The following is a 19,036-nucleotide window of genomic DNA, read 5'->3' as shown; positions in this document are numbered from 1 at the left end:
AATACAATCTATTACTATCTGTTATCAGCCATGTCAGGAGAGGAGAGGCCGACTGTAGGACAGGAGAATACAATCTATTACTATCTGTTATCAGTCATGTCAGGAGAGGAGAGGCCGACTGTAGGACCGGGGAATACAATCTATTACTATCTGTTATCAGCCATGTCAGGAGAGGAGAGGCCGACTGTAGGACAGGGGAATACAATCTATTACTATCTGTTACCAGCCACTGTATTTATGATCTGCACAGAGATATAGACTCCTCCCTGGCCCAGTAACACTACATTATGTCAATTATCTCCTGTATGGAGACCTTCCAGGTACATCGTATGAGACAGTTTTCTCTATACTCCAGCAATAGTACAAGCTCCAGCATATAGATGTACTGTCCCTTTAAAACCAGGGGTCGCTCAGTTCTACCTATATACACAGAATTGAGTGTGTAAGACATGAGACATAAGACAGAGATAATCATTGGTTTTATTTATAATCACCCCAAAAAGTCCAGCAGGGGCGGTAATATATACAGTGTAAAAAGAGACAACAGCAATAAATATATCTTACAGAGAGCGAGGATGATGCTGATAATACTGCAGTATAACGGATCACACCTCATACACACGTTCAGTACCAGCTCTGCCATGTGGCCTGATTACCCATAGTGCCCTGGTGCTGCGCCGCTGCTATATCGGACCTGTACCCCACCCACAACTACAAACTCCTCCACTATAAACAACATGGAGTTGACCGTTGGACCTGCGGGGGTATTGGCAGAGGACGGTGGGAGTTGTAGTGTACAGCTGGCCTGCAGGAGATGGGATACGTGGCTCTCTCTGTAACAGACCACAGCCAGCTGATGATTCAACCTATACAACGTGTGTACGGAACGCCCTCTGCTGGTCACTTGGGAAAGTGCATCAGGAAGGTTGAAGGAGAGAATTGTGTATGACTGCAACAAAGCTGTGGGGGGCGTCAGAGAGACATGAGCTACTCCAGAGAACAAGGAGAGTAAATTCAGCTCCAGCTGAGACCAGAGAAGAGCACGACGCAGCTCCGGTTGGGACAGGAGCAGAACACGACGCAGCTTGGGTGTCATTAGAAAGTGCCTTACGATGCTTTAGAGTCAAGAGAGCCGAGCTGCCCCCATTAAGCAGATATTACACATATATAATATAACACATATCATATATTCACAGGATAAACCACACACAGACATAATACTTGCAGGCTCCAGGAAACACGTGCTCAGTAATGGCCGCCCGATACATAACACTCCAGCTTCTCTGCCTCCCGTCATTCACTCATGATAACCCCGGCATCAAGGAGGACATCATATAATCACTACACTACTCCCTTTATCAAGGCTCCTCGCCTCAGGTGGACGTCGTCTCCATAGTCTTCTTTTACATTCTTGCACGTCTGCCCCTGTAATAGAAATCCTCTCTCCATGTTCAGACCTCCTGCAGAAACTGAGCTCAGCCATTGTGAAAAAGCTGAGCTGCAGTGTACAGCATGGAAGACAGGGCAGAAGCAGTGGATGAGAACTGACATCATAAACTTTAGCCGTGTCCCGCTAGAAAAGAGTTAAAAGGCAGCTGGAGACACGTGGGAGATAAGAAGCACCCATAAAGGTGGGGACCCAAAAAGTGGCAGCTTGTATATTCCCCAATACTGACTGCGGATTATCCATATACACACTTATTTGGTTTCAGTAAAAAGTTAATGGAAAAGAAATAAAAAATATCAATAAATACATTAAAACGATCCAGTGCAGATGAGCGCCCCTACTGGTGAGTGTCGCCATTACAGGATTAGACTCAAAGCATGAGTAAGTCAATGTTCATCAGGCTTGAAAACGTAGAAAAATCCACTCCAGTATGAACAGCAGCAAGTAAAAACACACAGGAGGACAACAAAAAGATCCAGGACCTAAGACACAGCACCAAAGTGCATTCTGCAGACTGACCACAAGAGGGCAGCGGAGCAGCCATGAGATTGTACATAGGTAACAATAATCCATAGTGCAGGGGCCGATCACCCGATACCAACCGGCTATACTGACCAGCGAGGACGCCGCAGCGACAGACCCTCAGAAGTGACGAGACCAGTGGTAGAAGATCAGCAGAAAGTGCACAACCCACCCCGAGGGTACTAGACGTCATAGTCAGGGAGGTAGGTGTAGGCCGGACCGCCAGAGGACGGGGGGCTGTGACAGGGGAAGAGCCAGCAGATCATATACCCTGCGGGAGAGAGAGGAGGATACCCCGGGTTATATCACATTACACAGGAGCAAATGTCACCACTCTCTAGTATACGGACAGGCTGTATTCTCAGTGATGTCACCGCTCTCTAGTATATACATAGGCTGTATTCTCAGTGATGTCACCGCTCTCTAGTATATACATAGGCTGTATTCTCAGTGATGTCACCGCTCTCTAGTATATACATAGGCTGTATTCTCAGTGATGTCACCGCTCTCTAGTATATACATAGGCTGTATTCTCAGTGATGTCACTGCTCTCTAGTATATAGATAGGCTGTATACTCAGTGATGTCACCGCTCTCTAGTATACGGATAGGCTGTATTCTCAGTGATGTCACCGCTCTCTAGTATACGGATAGGCTGTATTCTCAGTGATGTCACTGCTCTCTAGTATACGGATAGGCTGTATTCTCAGTGATGTCACCGCTCTCTAGTATATACATAGGCTGTATTCTCAGTGATGTCACCGCTCTCTAGTATACGGATAGGCTGTATTCTCAGTGATGTCACTGCTCTCTAGTATATAGATAGGCTGTATACTCAGTGATGTCACCGCTCTCTAGTATACGGATAGGCTGTATTCTCAGTGATGTCACCGCTCTCTAGTATACGGATAGGCTGTATTCTCAGTGATGTCACTGCTCTCTAGTATACGGATAGGCTGTATTCTCAGTGATGTCACTGCTCTCTAGTATACGGATAGGCTGTATTCTCAGTGATGTCACTGCTCTCTAGTATACGGATAGGCTGTATTCTCAGTGATGTCACCGCTCTCTAGTATACGGATACGATGTATTCTCAGTGATGTCACCGCTCTAGTATACGGATAGGCTGTATTCTCAGTGATGTCACCGCTCTCTAGTATACGGATAGGCTGTATTCTCAGTGATGTCACCGCTCTCTAGTATACGGATACGATGTATTCTCAGTGATGTCACTGCTCTCTAGTATACGGATAGGCTGTATTCTCAGTGATGTCACCGCTCTCTAGTATACGGATAGGATGTATTCTCAGTGATGTCACTGCTCTCTAGTATACGGATAGGCTGTATTCTCAGTGATGTCACCGCTCTCTAGTATACGGATAGGCTGTATTCTCAGTGATGTCACCGCTCTCTAGTATACGGATAGGCTGTATTCTCAGTGATGTCACCGCTCTCTAGTATATGGATAGGCTGTATTCTCAGTGATGTCACCGCTCTCTAGTATACGGATAGGCTGTATTCTCAGTGATGTCACCGCTCTCTAGTATACGGATAGGCTGTATTCTCAGTGATGTCACCGCTCTCTAGTATATGGATAGGCTGTATTCTCAGTGATGTCACCGCTCTCTAGTATACGGATAGGATGTATTCTCAGTGATGTCACTGCTCTCTAGTATACGGATAGGCTGTATTCTCAGTGATGTCACCGCTCTCTAGTATACGGATAGGTTAGTTAGTGGACAGACATATTGCTGTTACCTCTGCCGAACACTTCCCTCAGTAGCGCCATCTTTGGTTTGCGGGTGTGGCTGACCTCTTTATTTGCTTCCTTCAGCAGTTTGTTCCTCAGTTGCTCGATGGGCGTCTCATCTGTAATAATTGATACAATCTGCAAAAAGAGAAAAAGAATACGGGGATCAAAGAATTGAGAATTGTATTTCCTGTGCCAGTGATATCTGTCAGCCCCTCCCACATGTCACACTCACCTGATCATAGAAGATAACCGTGACAAACAGGCCGAAGAGGACGGACTCCACGAGGAGGAGGATGCAGTGGACTCTGAGGGGGGAGATAATGTTATATAGAAGCTGCAGAGCCTGTGTATTATAGCCTCAGTCACACTAGGACTTACATCTGTACGTGGCTGTGAGCAGGGGCAGCCTTCTCCGGATCCTCCACCGCTCCCTTCTTGGTTGGCCAGAGCCAGGTGGCCAGCACTAAGCCCATAGCATAAAGACTTGTCAGCCCTGCAATAAGAGGGGTATTGCATTAAGAGTGGCGCCACCTGCAGGGTGTAACCAGCCAAACACTGACAAATGTGAAACTACACTAGAATTGTATGAGCAGCACCACCTGCTGGAGACAAGCGGTAATACCCTCACTAATGTACTAGACCAGGACTAATGGGAGCAGCACCACCTGCTGGAGACAAGCGGTAATACCCTCACTAATGTACTAGACCAGGACTAATGGGGCATATTTATCAAGACCATGGAAGGTTGCATTGTCTAATACTATGATTCCTGTTCGTAGATTTAGACAGACTTGTAAATCTATCACTTTCTGATGTGCAAAAATCCCCAGCCTGTCTGCAGTCACTAATGGCATGGTCAGTGCCCGCGCCGATCGTGGGCATTAACCCTTCTGGCGACTTGGTCAAAGCTGACCAAGGTGCCCCCTTTCCCTAGAACACATACACTCACCGGCCACTTTATTAGGTACAGCTGTCCAACTGCTCGTTAACACTTAATTTCTAATCAGCCAATCACATGGCGGCAACTCAGTGCATTTAGGCATGTAGACATGGTCAAGACAATCTCCTGCAGTTCAAACCGAGCATCAGTATGGGGAAGAAAGGTGATTTGAGTGCCTTTGAACGTGGCATGGTTGTTGGTGCCAGAAGGGCTGGTCTGAGTATTTCAGAAACTGCTGATCTACTGGGATTTTCACGCACAACCATCTCTAGGGTTTACAGAGAATGGTCCGAAAAAGAAAAAACATCCAGTGAGCGGCAGTTCTGTGGGGGGCGGAAATGCGTTGTTGATGCCAGAGGTCAGAGGAGAATGGCCAGACTGGTTCGAGCTGATAGAAAGGCAACAGTGACTCAAATAGCCACCCGTTACAACCAAGGTAGCCAGAAGAGCATCTCTGAACGCCGCACAGTACGTCCAACTTTGAGGCTACAGATGGGCTACAGCAGCAGAAGACCACACCGGGTGCCACTCCTTTCAGCTAAGAACAGGAAACTGAGGCTACAATTTGCACAAGCTCATCGAAATTGGACAATTGAAGATTGGAAAAACGTTGCCTGGTCTGATGAGTCTCGATTTCTGCTGCGACATTCGGATGGTAGGGTCAGAATTTGGCGTCAACAACATGAAAGCATGGATCCATCCTGCCTTGTATCGGTAACGGTTCAGGCTGGTGGTGGTGGTGTCATGGTGTGGGGAATATTTTCTTGGCACTCTTTGGGCCCCTTGGTACCAATTGAGCATCGTTGCAACGCCAAAGCCTACCTGAGTATTGTTGCTGACCATGTCCATCCCTTTATGACCACAATGTACCCAACATCTGATGGCTACTTTCAGCAGGATAATGCAATGCCATGTCATAAAGCTGGAATCATCTCAGACTGGTTTCTTGAACATGACAATGAGTTCACTGTACTCCAATGGCCTCCACAGTCACCAGATCTCAATCCAATAGAGGAGCATCTTTGGGATGTGGTGGAACGGGAGATTCGCATCATGGATGTGCAGCCGACAAATCTGCGGCAACTGTGTGATGCCATCATGTCAATATGGACCAAAATCTCTGAGGAATGCTTCCAGCACCTTGTTGTATCTATGCCACGAAGAATTGAGGCAGTTCTGAAGGCAAAAGGGGGTCCAACCCATTACTAGCATGGTGTACCTAATAAAGTGGCCGGTGAGTGTATAAAAGTAGTTAAATACTGTGACACACACCCACACATTAGGTCTCCCTGTGTCTGACATCGCCGGCTCTACAAAGCTATAAAAATATTTTTCCTGTACGGTAAACGCCTTAGCGGGAAAAAAGTCAAAAGAGCCAAACCGCCGTTTTTTCACTGTTTTGCCTCTGATAAAAATTTGAATAAAAAAAATGATCAAAACAAAAGCAATTCCCCAAAATGGTAGAACTGAGACGTACACCCGGCTCCGCAAAAAAAAAAAAAAAAAAAAAAAAAAGACGCCCTACACATCCCCATACATGGAAGAATAAAAAAGTTATGGGTGTCAGAATATGGCGACTTTTATAAAATGTAAATAAAACCATAGAAATGTGGTATCTCAAGAATCGTACCGAAACACAGAATACAGGTGACAGGTCATGTTGGCTGCACAGTGAACGCTGTAAAACCGAAGCCCATAGGAAAATCACAAAGATGCAGATACTGGTAATAAATATGCCGTAATGAGAGCACCATTAATTTTAGGCATAAATGTAGAACATTGCCGGACTTCTGATAACTCTGCCCCATTCTGTACGGTCACAATTCACTGTAACTTGTAACCTCTCTCTCTCTTCTGGAATCTTCCCATCCTCCTTCAAGCATGCTGTTATAACTCCGCTATTGAAAAAACCCTCCCTGGACCCATCCTGTGCTGCTAACTATCGACCTGTCTCTAACCTCCCCTTCATCTCTAAACTCTTGGAACGCCTGGTCTATTCTCGTTTAATCTGCTATCTCTCTGCTAACTCTCTGCTTGACCCCTTACAATCTGGCTTCCGCGCTCTGCACTCTACTGAAACGGCTCTCACAAAAGTCTCCAATGATCTCCTAATGGCTAAATCCAATGGCGACTTCTCTCTTCTTATTCTTCTGGACCTCTCTGCAGCTTTTGACACTGTTGACCATCATCTCCTCCTCAATAGGCTCCGCTCAGTCGGCCTCAATGACACGGCGCTCTCCTGGTTCTCCTCTTATCTCTCAGACCGCACCTTCAGTCTATCATTTGCGGGCTCTGTTTCCTCCCCTCTTTCCCTTGCTGTTGGGGTTCCTCAGGGCTCGGTCCTCGGCCCCCTACTCTTTTCTCTCTACACAGCCCCCATTGGACAAACCATCGCCAGATTTGGCTTCAGGTACCATCTTTATGCTGATGACACCCAATTATACACATCTTCCCGTGACATCACCCCTGCACTCATACAGAACACCAGCAACTGTCTCTCTGCTGTCTCTAATATCATGTCCTCGCTCTATCTGCCAATCCATCTCTCAAGAACTTCTTGCGTTCCCTCCATCCTCTAACCCTGATATCTCCATTCTGGTCTGTGGCCTTCCTATTACACATGGTACAGAAACACACTGATACGTTACATCTATGTGTGTGTGATGGTACGGACCGATGCCCCGGGCAGCAGGGACCTACCTGTATAGAACAGGAACTGGATGAAATATTTTTGGTTTAATTCCCCGACACAGTTATTTATCCTAAAACGAATGATATAAATATTAGAGAACAGAAGAGGAGGAACATTCTCCATGTAGCGGAGGGCAGCGGTGACGTACCAGGGGCAGTGGTGATCCATCCTCCGTATACAGCGGTGGCAGATGCGGCAGTGATGGGCCCGCGGGGGGCGGTAGGTCTCGCAGCGGTTGCACACAGTCCAGTCCTCATTACCCTGCAGACAGACACACTGGCTCATCACAGGCATCGCTCATGATCAGGGGTCTGTAGTTTCGGCCACACCCTGCCATTACCACTTACCCGGTCACTTTTGCGCGATGTGTTGGAGCGCAGGTCTGAAAAGTCAATGGCCGTTTCTGGTAAAGGGACCGTTCCTGTGGGATAACACTCATTAACCCCTAACAGTCACATTCACATTGCAAAAACCCACCCTGGTGCCTCATGTACATTTTATCGCTCCCTACATTCCCACTTTCATCACTTTTTACATTTTATTTCAATATAGCTTCACGAGACCTTGTATTTTGCAGGTACAGAAAACTTTTTGATTAGTTTTATTACTTTTGTTTTTTCAGAGGTGAGATGATCAGAAAACAAAAAGTCATGTGATTTTTATATTTTTTTCCATTAACAAGACGAAACAATTGTCTATTTTTCCTGTAAAACCACTTAGGTGCTGCAGACGGGATTGACCGCAGCATCTAAGGGGTTAAATGACAAGTATTAAACAAATCCTATCCCATCCTCCTCCTTCCTACTAATACTATCCTACTTCCTATCCTACTAATCCTCCTCCTTCCTACCCTATTATAATACTATAAATGTTGATAGTTTGGATGTTTGTTACTCAATCACACAAAAACGGCTGAATGGATTTGATAGATTGTAACCTGGAGTAAAACATAGGCAACTTTTTATCCCGGTAAATGACATGGCTTCACCACCGTTATGAATTTATGTTCACATACTATACACACACTGTTCTTGGCAGCAGGACTCTCTCAGCTAATTGCACTTTGCTGATAAAGCTGCCCTGTTATCTCTGTAAGTAAACACACAGATAACTCATAATTCATAACAGTCATTAAGCCATGTTATTCACCGTGATAAAAAGTAGCCGATGTGTTAATCCAGGTTACAAACTGTTTATGTGCCAAATTTCATCCAAGTCCATTGTGTACAATCATTTGCATATTATCTGACTTGTAGAAGTGTTCTGTGTTCTGTTCAGCCAGAGGGAGGAGCGGGGAGAGAAATACAGCGAGAAGCAGACACAGCAACCAGAATGCTGAGACACTGAGATGGGAAAACACCTTTAACCCAAATTGCCAGTTTCCCAATTTTAAACATGCCAGGAAAAAGATAATCTAATTTGTCGCAAAATTCTCAAAAAACAAGAGCTATGAAGGAGCCAGAAGTCACAGAGTGCTCCTCAAGCAGAGCTGAGGGGGGATTGACTAAGCCAGGCATCAAGCGGTTCTTAGAGCAACCGAAACCCCGAAGCAGGCGGATCATCGACGCCCACAACACGCCCATTATATGGCATCCCAACGAGCTGCTGGAACAATCACAGGCACAGCGTGAGGAGCAAGTTCAGCGGCAGGCCAGCTGGAGAGATGTTGAAACACCAGATCAGGCAAATTTTTTTATTTTTTTTTTATTACTCACACATTCTCTCTGGACCCAATTCTGATATCCACGCAGACAAAGTCGCGGGCAGAAGCTAGCACTCCCATAATGCCTTGTGGGCGGTAGTCAGACCAGAGCTGGAGAGAGGCTTACCTGGGTCAGAAAAGACAGCTCGGGTGTGACAGGCCAATAGCAGGAAGACGATCAGATTGAAGCCGACGGCATGGAGCGGGCACCAAATGCTGCAAAGAGAAGAATACGGAGTGAGAGACCCCGGAGACAGGAAGAGGACAAGAGCCCCCATAACTAGAGACACAAGCCACGCCCCAGTCACTAGAGACACAAGCCACGCCCCAGTCACTAGAGACACAAGCCACGCCCCAGTCACTAGAGACACAAGCCACGCCCCAGTCACTAGAGACACAAGCCACGCCCCAGTCACTAGAGACACAAGCCACGCCCCAGTCACTAGAGACACAAGCCACGCCCCAGTCACCCCACAATAGGCAGATCCATTGAGTCTCATGTATTATACACTATTACTGATCCTCAATGTGACAACGGAGCATTCACCAGTGCACCCTCCACCAGGCCGAGCAGAGATCTACGTCCGCTCATAGTTACTGAAGAAAATATCGGTGAACGTGACAGGTGTTGGCTCCGCCCACTGTCAGATAAATGATGAGGCCGGTGTCAAAACACAATGTGCCGGAACTGGCGCTAAAACGGTTGGTTTGGGCCTTTTTTTTTTTTGCCAAAATAGTGTCGTAGAATCCGGAATATTGAATCTGCCCCACATTATACTCTGCGCCCCACTTATCTGTCCCCCGTATTATGGCTCCCTGCTGCCTTCTCCCCATATACTCCAATATATCTTATGACCCCCTCCTCATTATAATATATCTCCGCCCTCCATAACACACCCCTGGGCTCCCTCCACACCAGCACCATCACTGCCCCCCAAAGTCACTACGGACCCCAACATCTTTGTGTATACTCCCTCCCCCAATACGGCCAAGCCATCTTCCTTGTAACTTCCACAATAGTTCCTTATTGCCCCCCAGATATCCTTATGATGTGGCCCCCATATGCTAAGGGCCCAATAATTCAAGATAAGACCCCTTAGGCCAAACCACCTTATAACATCCACTTTATATCCGAATTGCCCCCAATATCTTTGTAATGTGCCCCCAATATCCTAAGGGCCCAATCATACAAGCCAGGGACCCCTGCCCCCTATATACCCACTCACACTCCTCAGGCCGAGCCCTCGTATAACATCTGTATGATGTGGCCCCATAGCCTAAGGCCCCCCGTATTCCCACTCCTGACCCTTATTACCCCACATTATACCCTCCTGCTCTGATACCCCCTACACACAGGCCTAGAACTACAACCTCCCGGAGAAGCTGTGGAGCAGGATGTGCCGCAGGATGACGTAGTCGGCGTAGCCCAGGCTCAGGTAGGTGAGCAGGATACACAGGAGCCCGCAGGGGTCCCGCACACAGCCCGCCATGGCCAGCGCGGAGACACTTCCGGGTACGAAGCTCCGCCCCGACACTCTCTGCTCCAATCACAAGCCAAAAAACAGCCAGACCCGCCCATTACATTGACAGCAGTGATCAGCTGTCACTGAGGAGCGGCGTACTTCCGGTATATGGTCGCTACGGAGACGGAGAACCTGTGAAGGACGTCATTTCCGGTGAGGAGGTAGGCGGGGCTATCTCTGCAGCGCGGGAGATCTGATTGTATGACGTAATAGTAGCGGCGCGCGGATACCGAAGGCGGGAAATAGCAGCCAATCACATTCATGTTTGTGTTCTGTGGAGGAAAGCCGCGATCTGATTGGTTGCTGGGGCCGCGGATGCGTTGTTGGGGGTAAAGGCAGATTATAGTGTTACCTCAGAATCCTCAATGTCTGACAGGAAGAGAAGAAGAGCTGCAGATAATAGATAAGATGTCTGACAGGAAGAGAAGAAGAGCTGGAGATAATAGATAAGATGTCTGACAGGAAGAGAAGAAGAGCTGCAGATAATAGATAAGATGTCTGACAGGAAGAGAAGAAGAGCTGCAGATAATAGATAAGATGTCTGACAGGAAGAGAAGAAGAGCTGCAGATAATAGATAAGATGTCTGACAGGAAGAGAAGAAGAGCTGCAGATAATAGATAAGATGTCTGACAGGAAGAGAAGAAGAGCTGCAGATAATAGATAAGATGTCTGACAGGAAGAGAAGAAGAGCTGGAGATAATAGATAAGATGTCTGACAGGAAGAGAAGAAGAGCTGGAGATAATAGATAAGATGTCTGACAGGAAGAGAAGAAGAGCTGGAGATAATAGATAAGATGTCTGACAGGAAGAGAAGAAGAGCTGCAGATAATAGATAAGATGTCTGACAGGAAGAGAAGAAGAGCTGCAGATAATAGATAAGATGTCTGACAGGAAGAGAAGAAGAGCTGCAGATAATAGATAAGATGTCTGACAGGAAGAGAAGAAGAGCTGCAGATAATAGATAAGATGTCTGACAGACCCCCCCCCCCCCCATAATACCTCATAGATAAGATGTCTGACAGACCCCCCCCCATAATACCACATAGATAAGATGTCTGACAGACCCCCCCCCATAATACCACATAGATAAGATGTCCGACAGACCCCCCCCATAATATCACATAGATAAGATGTCTGACAGACCCCCCCATAATACCTCATAGATAAGATGTCCGACAGACCCCCCCCATAATATCACATAGATAAGATGTCCGACAGACCCCCCCATAATACCACATAGATAAGATGTCTGACAGACCCCCCCCATAATACCACATAGATAAGATGTCTGACAGACCCCCCCCCATAATACCACATAGATAAGATGTCTGACAGACCCCCCCCATAATACCACATAGATAAGATGTCTGACAGACCCCCCCCATAATACCACATAGATAAGATGTCTGACAGACCCCCCCATAATACCACATAGATAAGATGTCCGACAGACCCCCCCCATAATACCTCATAGATAAGATGTCTGACAGACCCCCCCCATAATACCACATAGATAAGATGTCTGACAGACCCCCCCCATAATACCTCATAGATAAGATGTCTGACAGACTCCCCCCATAATACCACATAGATAAGATGTCCGACAGCCCCCCCATAATACTACATAGATAAGATGTCTGACAGACCCCCCCCATAATACATCATAGATAAGATGTCTGACAGACCCCCCCATAATACCACATAGATAAGATGTCTGACAGACCCCTCCATAATACCACATAGATAAGATGTCTGACAGACCCTCCAATAATACCACATAGATAAGATGTCTGACAGACCCCCCCCCATAATACCTCATAGATAGGATGTCCGACAGACCCCCCCCATAATATCACATAGATAAGATGTCTGACAGACCCCCCCCATAATACCACATAGATAAGATGTCTGACAGACCCCCCCCATAATACCACATAGATAAGATGTCTGACAGACCCTCCCCATAATACCACATAGATAAGATGTCTGACAGACCCTCCCCATAATACCACATAGATAAGATGTCTGACAGACCCCCCCCATAATACCACATAGATAAGATGTCTGACAGACCCTCCCCATAATATCTCATAGATAAGATGTCCGACAGACCCCCCCCCATAATACCTCATAGATAAGATGTCCGACAGACCCCCCCCATAATATCACATAGATAAGATGTCTGACAGACCCCCCCCATAATACCACATAGATAAGATGTCTGACAGACCCCCGAATAATACCTCATAGATAAGATGTCCGACAGACCCCCCCATAATACCTCATAGATAAGATGTCTGACAGACCCCCCCATAATACCACATAGATAAGATGTCTGACAGACCCCCCCATAATACCACATAGATAAGATGTCTGACAGACCCCCCCCATAATACCTCATAGATAAGATGTCTGACAGACCCCCCCCATAATACCACATAGATAAGATGTCTGACAGACCCCCCCCATAATGCCACATAGATAAGATGTCTGACAGACCCCCCCCATAATACCACATAGATAAGATGTCTGACAGACCCTCCCCATAATACCACATAGATAAGATGTCTGACAGACCCCCCCCATAATACCACATAGATAAGATGTCTGACAGACCCTCCCCATAATACCTAATAGATAAGATGTCTGACAGACCCTCCCCATAATACCACATAGATAAGATGTCTGACAGACCCCCCCCCATAATACCACATAGATAAGATGTCTGACAGACCCTCCCCATAATATCTCATAGATAAGATGTCTGACAGACCCCCCCCCATAATTCCACATAGATAAGATGTCTGACAGACCCCCCCATAATACCACATAGATAAGATGTCTGACAGACCCCCCCATAATGCCACATAGATAAGATGTCTGACAGACCCCCCCCATAATACCACATAGATAAGATGTCTGACAGACCCCCCCCATAATACCACATAGATAAGATGTCTGACAGACCCCCCCATAACACCACATAGATAAGATGTCTGACAGACCCCCCCCATAATACCACATAGATAAGATGTCTGACAGACCCCCCCCATAATACCTCATAGATAAGATGTCCGACAGACCCCCCCCATAATACCTCATAGATAAGATGTCTGACAGACCCCCCCATAATACCATGCAACATCATCACAGGATAGCAAACCCTTGTCAGGATGCATTGACAAAATGACCACTAGCTCACTAGCTGACTGCACATAGATACATTTAGCATATCACGTTTTGCAACAATATTGTCTTCATCAGCTATTTATCTGGTGACACATGTCTGGATATGTCCAGCTAAGAGGAAATGGTAAGAAAGGACACATCTATTTGGCCTCCATATTAGTATATAAGCTCACCAGACAAAAAAAGTCACCCCTAAAGAAATGAAAATCATCATTTACTATTGTGTAACTTCTCCTTTGGTCTTCATAACCACCTGGATTTGGTTAGGAAGTGAGGCCACCAGGTTTTGCAGGTATGTTGCATCCATTTAAGCCACCATTGTGCACGGCTGAATCTTGGCTCGGTTATGTTTATATATTATAAGACTGATCTATTTATTGACTAATCTGAGATCCGGAGAAAATCCTTACAATATAAAGTCACTAATACTGCGCTGTCTGTTTTATGTTCTAGTCTGGGGAGCAATTAATTGTCTGAAGAGGAGAAGGAAGAAATAAGAAAGCTGGAAAGACACAAACCAGCTATGAAGATACATAAAGGTTTCTATCTGTGATGTACAGATAACAGGACATTCTGCATCTACTGGTGCATTATGGGTAATACCAGTGATCTGCAGAAGATGAGGAAATGTCTTCTATTAAAGGTGATATCCTAGTTCATACCAGTAAAGAGGACTTCAGTGACAGTGGAGAGCTGATCTTCATTTATGGTGAGTGGCTTTGGGTGACATGCAAGAGTTGGTGTTGGGCACCAGCATGGAATAATACAGACTAGGAACAGCATCATGTGGGACACCAGAGCAGCCATATTGCCTCCACCCCAGTACTGGTGACAGCTCGCTGATACCACTTACACTAACACTGGCTTGGAGATAGTATACGTACAAAGGAGCAAGCATTTCAGTGACGTACAGCTGACAAATGACCATGGTCATGCGTCAAACTACGGAGAAGCAACAAACAACTTGTCATATAGCGCCACCCATAGAAGTAACTTTGTTACTCCTCTGCACAACTTGTCACCATCCCAGTACTGCTCACCAATGCCTCTTACACTGGTTTGGAGAGAGTATTCTCTCATATTCTGAGCATGTCGGAATACGGCGACTTTTAGAAAAAAAAAAATTTAACACAGTTTTGGATTTTTGTTAAGGGGTTAAAATGTAAATAAAACCATATAAATTTGGTATGCCTGGAAACGTACCGAAACACAGAATACAAGGGACAGGTCATTTTGGTTGCACAGTGAACACTGTAAAACCGAAGCCCGTACGAAAGTTGCACAAATGCAGTTTTTCTTCAAATCCCCCCATTCTGAATCTTTTTCCAGCTTCCCAGTACGTAAAACAGAATAATTAATGGCGGCATCATGAAGAACAATTTGTCTCGCAAAGATTAAGACCTTAACTGGCTCTGGGAGCGGAGAAATAAAAAAAGTTATGGGGTTTGAAGGAGGGGAGTCAAAAACGAAAAATTGAAATATTCCGTTGGTGGGAAGGGGTTAAAGCTACACAATCCTATGGCTGTTAGTGCCCATTACCAGCAAACATGTGCCTAAATTATCAGGACCAGCGGTGTTTGTATGTGTATCAGCATACTGCAGTGCTTAACTACTGGGAGCAGTGTACTGAAAGAAGCATCTGAAGGGGAGATGGGGACACTAGGCCTCACCCTGAACGACAGGAAGGTGAAGTTCCTGCTATACGCCGATGACCTCCTACTCCTGTCCTCCACAGAGAGGGGCCTCCAAGAAAGCCTGTCAGTGCTGGAAAATTCAGCACCACATGGGCTCTACCCATCAACCACAAGAAGACCAAAGTCATGGTATTTCAGAAGAAGGGCCACAATAAACCCTCCACCCCACAATTCACACTGAACGGCTCCACACTGGAGAAAACCAACAGCTACACCTACCTGGGGCTGGAGCTCAGCCAATCAGGAAGCTTCAAAGCAGCAATAGAAACCCTGAAAGCAAAAGCCTGCAGAACCTTCTATGCCATCAGAAGACAACTGTACCACCTCAAACCACCGGTGAGGGTCTGGCTGAAGATATTCGACACAGTCATCGCCCTGAACCTTCTTTACGGCAGCAAAATCTGGGGACCAGCCACCTACCCAGACCAGTAAAAGTGGGATTCCAGCCCAACAGAGAACTTCCACCTAGAGTTCTGCAAATACCTGCTCCATGTCCATGCAGCACCTCCAACATGGCCTGCAGGGCAGAGCTAGGCAGACTCCCCCTATGGCTCACCATACAGAAGAGGGCGCTAGCTTTCCAGGCGCACATCCAGGGGAGCAAGCCCGACTCCTACCACCACCAAGCATGGTTAAGCCACAGAACCCGAAACAAACACGACACCCCCCAAGCAAACAACAGCCAACCGCCAAACCAAAAACACCAACAGACCATGACCAAGACCCAAATACAGGCGACCATAGATGAAAACAGAGAGCAATACATCGAAGAATGGAGAAACGAAATAAATAACAAGAAATTCAGCATATACCAGTCACTGCAAAGGAATTACAACATGGCCACCTACCTGGAGAAAATACCCCACCCCAAACACAGACAGACCCTGAGCCGGTAAACACTGAGTGCCCACAACCTGGAGATTGAAACGGGGCGGCAGAAGCAGTCCTACAAGCCACGGGAGAATAGACTGTGCCAGCACTGTGACCAGGGGGCCCTGGAAAACGAGGCCCATTTCCATCTACACTGCACCAAATATTCAGCAACAAGGGACGTTAACTTTGTAAGGGTGCATTCACACGGCGTAGCGCGCCGCTCCTTTAGACATGTATACATGCTTCAAAACAGAGCCCATTGATTTTAATGTGTGCCGGCATATGTGCGCTACACATTGAAATAATGGAGGCTTTTTTACCTATTGATTTCAATGGGAAGCGCGCGTATGTCGGCTCCCATTGAAATCAATGGGCTCTGTTTTGAAGCGCTGCCCTCGGACAAGTGTATACGTGTCTAAAGGAGCGGTGCGCTACACCGTGTGAAGGCACCCTAAGACTCTTTGCCCACATCCCAGACTTCATATCTGCAGATGAGGAGGCCATTGTGGAGATCGCTGCCCAATATATGTCCAGCTGTCACCAAACAAGAGGAAGATGAGACCCCAAAGACTATTAAACCCCCACACCCACTGAATCACCCTACACCCGCCCATACCCACATATCCTAAACAAGAATGACGAGACCCCAAGGACATTAACCCTAAACCACACAATAGAGAAGCAAAGGAAAGAATAGAGACATGCAGGACTTCACAAGAAGGGGTGATATTTGTTAATAAAGTATATTAAAGTAATTCCTCGAAAATCATAAAACTTGTTTAAAGGTTTAGCTACATTTTATACCATCCAGGCGACCACTTACAGGCTTTGAGGCCACAGAGGAAGCAGTTTCCTGAAAGAATCTAAAATTGATGTTACATAGTAGATGAGAATGGATGAAGACACCAGTCCATCAAGTCCAACCTATAACCCTACAATCCCTACAGTGTTGATCCGGAGGAAGGCGAAAAACCCCATGAGGCTCCTGCCAATTACCCCATTTCAGGGGAAAAAATTCCTTCCCGACTCCAAATCTGGCAGTCAGTATAAAACCCTGGATCAACGTGTCCTTAACAAAATCTAGAACCCATAAACTCTAATATTTTTCTCTACAAGAAAGGCGTCCAGGCCCTCTATGAACTTATTTAATGAATCCATCATCACTGGGGCAGAGAACTCCAGAGCCTCGCTGTTCTGACTGTGAAGAATCCCCTTCTAGGTTTCTGGTGAAACTTTCTCTCCTCCGGACGTTCTCCACTCTGTGTACAGTGATATAACAGCTTCACTTCCTCTTCCTGGTAAAATAAACTAACAAATCAGACCGATCTTTCATGCCATAGACCCAGGAGGAGGTAATAATCCTGTAAGAGGCCACAGCCAAGAAACAAGAAGAAAACAGACTAAAATATCTTATATCACATAGTGTTAACCTCTTCCCGCCGATGGCACTTTTTGACTTCCTGCCCAAGCTCGATTTTTCAAAACGGAAATGTGTCACTTTATGTGGCAATAACTCTGGAACGCTTTAAGTTACCAAAGTGATTTTGAGATTGTTTTCTCGTAACACATTGTACTTCATGTTACTAGTAAATTTTGTTTGATATGTTTTGTGTTTAATTATGAAAAAATAGGAAATTTGGTGGAAATTTTGAAAAATATGCATTTTATAAAGTCTGAAATGATGTGCATTGCATACAGATAGTCAGAACACCAAAATTATATCCTAAATCTCATGTCCCAGATTTCTGCTTTATGTCGACATCAAACTTTAGTCACCCTTTTATTTTATACGGACATTAGAAGGTTTACAAGTGAAACAACAATATTCAAAATTTTCAAGAAATTTCCAAAACCCATTTTTTAAGGGCCTAATCCAGTTATGAAGGGGTTTTGAAGGACCCCTGTATTAGAAACCCCCATAAATCACCCCATTTTCAAAATTGCACCCCTTAAATAAGCCAAAGCAGCATATACCTAGTAGTTTAACCCTATAAGTGCTTAACAGGAATTAATACAAAATGGAGGTGAAATTTTCAAATTTGATTTTATTTTACTAATATTTTCGTTTAGCCCTAGAATTTGCACATTCACAAGGGGTTAAAGGAGAAAATGCACCCCACAATTTGTTATGCAACTTCTCCCGACTACCATAGTACCCCACTTGTGGGTGTAAACTGATATATGGACGCACAGCAAGACACAGAAGAGAAGGCGCGCCAATGAGCTTTTAGAGGGCAGATCTGGCTGTGATCAGTTTCAGGAACCATGTCGCATTTACAAAGCCCTTGAGGAGTCAAACCAGTGGAAACCTCTAGAAAGTGACCCCCCCCCCCCCCATTTTGAAAACCGCACCCCTCAAAGAATTTATCAAGTGATGTAGTGAGCATTAGTAACCCCGAAGTGAATGTGTAAGCTGTGCGGAGTAAATTGGGTACACCAAATCCCATTCTATTTTCCCACTAGCTCCTATGACACAGATGGGGAAGAGGGGCATTCTGGGGGATCAGCGCTGGTGTATTATCTCTCATAAGCTCTAAATATGGGGGATCCCCTGAAAACGCTCGCACAGCTTATACATTTCCTTCTAGTTGCAGCCACTTACGTCCTAATGATTTGGCGACTTTTGGGGTTTTGTCTTCACATTGTACAAGCAAGAATTTTATTTTTATCTTCTGGCAATGTGGCCATATGAGGGCTTGGT

At 45.8% G+C, this 19,036-nt stretch overlaps 1 protein-coding gene and 1 long non-coding RNA gene across 2 annotated transcripts in view; both read right to left on the bottom strand.

The window, feature by feature from the left end:
• The window catches only part of LOC142214380 (uncharacterized), a 572,210-nt gene that overhangs the window by 32,428 nt on the left and 520,746 nt on the right, over positions 1-19,036 (bottom strand). The gene's annotated exons all lie outside the window — the stretch shown is intronic.
• On the bottom strand, positions 484-10,557 carry LOC142213092 (palmitoyltransferase ZDHHC3-like). Its single transcript, XM_075281250.1, has 9 exons — positions 10,427-10,557; positions 9,183-9,271; positions 7,701-7,774; positions 7,502-7,614; positions 7,362-7,423; positions 4,100-4,214; positions 3,954-4,026; positions 3,727-3,856; positions 484-2,240 (listed from the first exon to the last, which is right to left on the bottom strand). The coding sequence occupies exons 1-9, from the start codon at positions 10,543-10,545 to the stop codon at positions 2,152-2,154; spliced, it is 864 nt and encodes a 287-aa protein (XP_075137351.1). The 5' UTR covers positions 10,546-10,557; the 3' UTR covers positions 484-2,151.

This window comes from Leptodactylus fuscus, chromosome 7 (assembly GCF_031893055.1).
Source record: "Leptodactylus fuscus isolate aLepFus1 chromosome 7, aLepFus1.hap2, whole genome shotgun sequence".
NCBI lineage: Eukaryota > Metazoa > Chordata > Amphibia > Anura > Leptodactylidae > Leptodactylus > Leptodactylus fuscus.
The sequence above is the reverse complement of the archived record's forward strand: the minus strand, read 5'-3'. Positions and strand labels throughout refer to the sequence as shown.

What these genes read in the sequence shown, in the direction of transcription:
- LOC142213092 (XM_075281250.1), bottom strand. Translation starts at nt 10,545, where the DNA reads ATGGCGGGCTGTGTGCGGGACCCCTGCGGGCTCCTGTGTATCCTGCTC. An exon ending in CATCGCGCAAAAGTGACCGG is followed by an intron (nt 7,615 to 7,700) that starts GTAAGTGGTAAT and finishes GTCTGTCTGCAG; the next exon opens with GGTAATGAGGACTGGACTGT. An exon ending in GCTCACAGCCACGTACAGAT is followed by an intron (nt 4,027 to 4,099) that starts GTAAGTCCTAGT and finishes CTCCCCCCTCAG; the next exon opens with AGTCCACTGCATCCTCCTCC.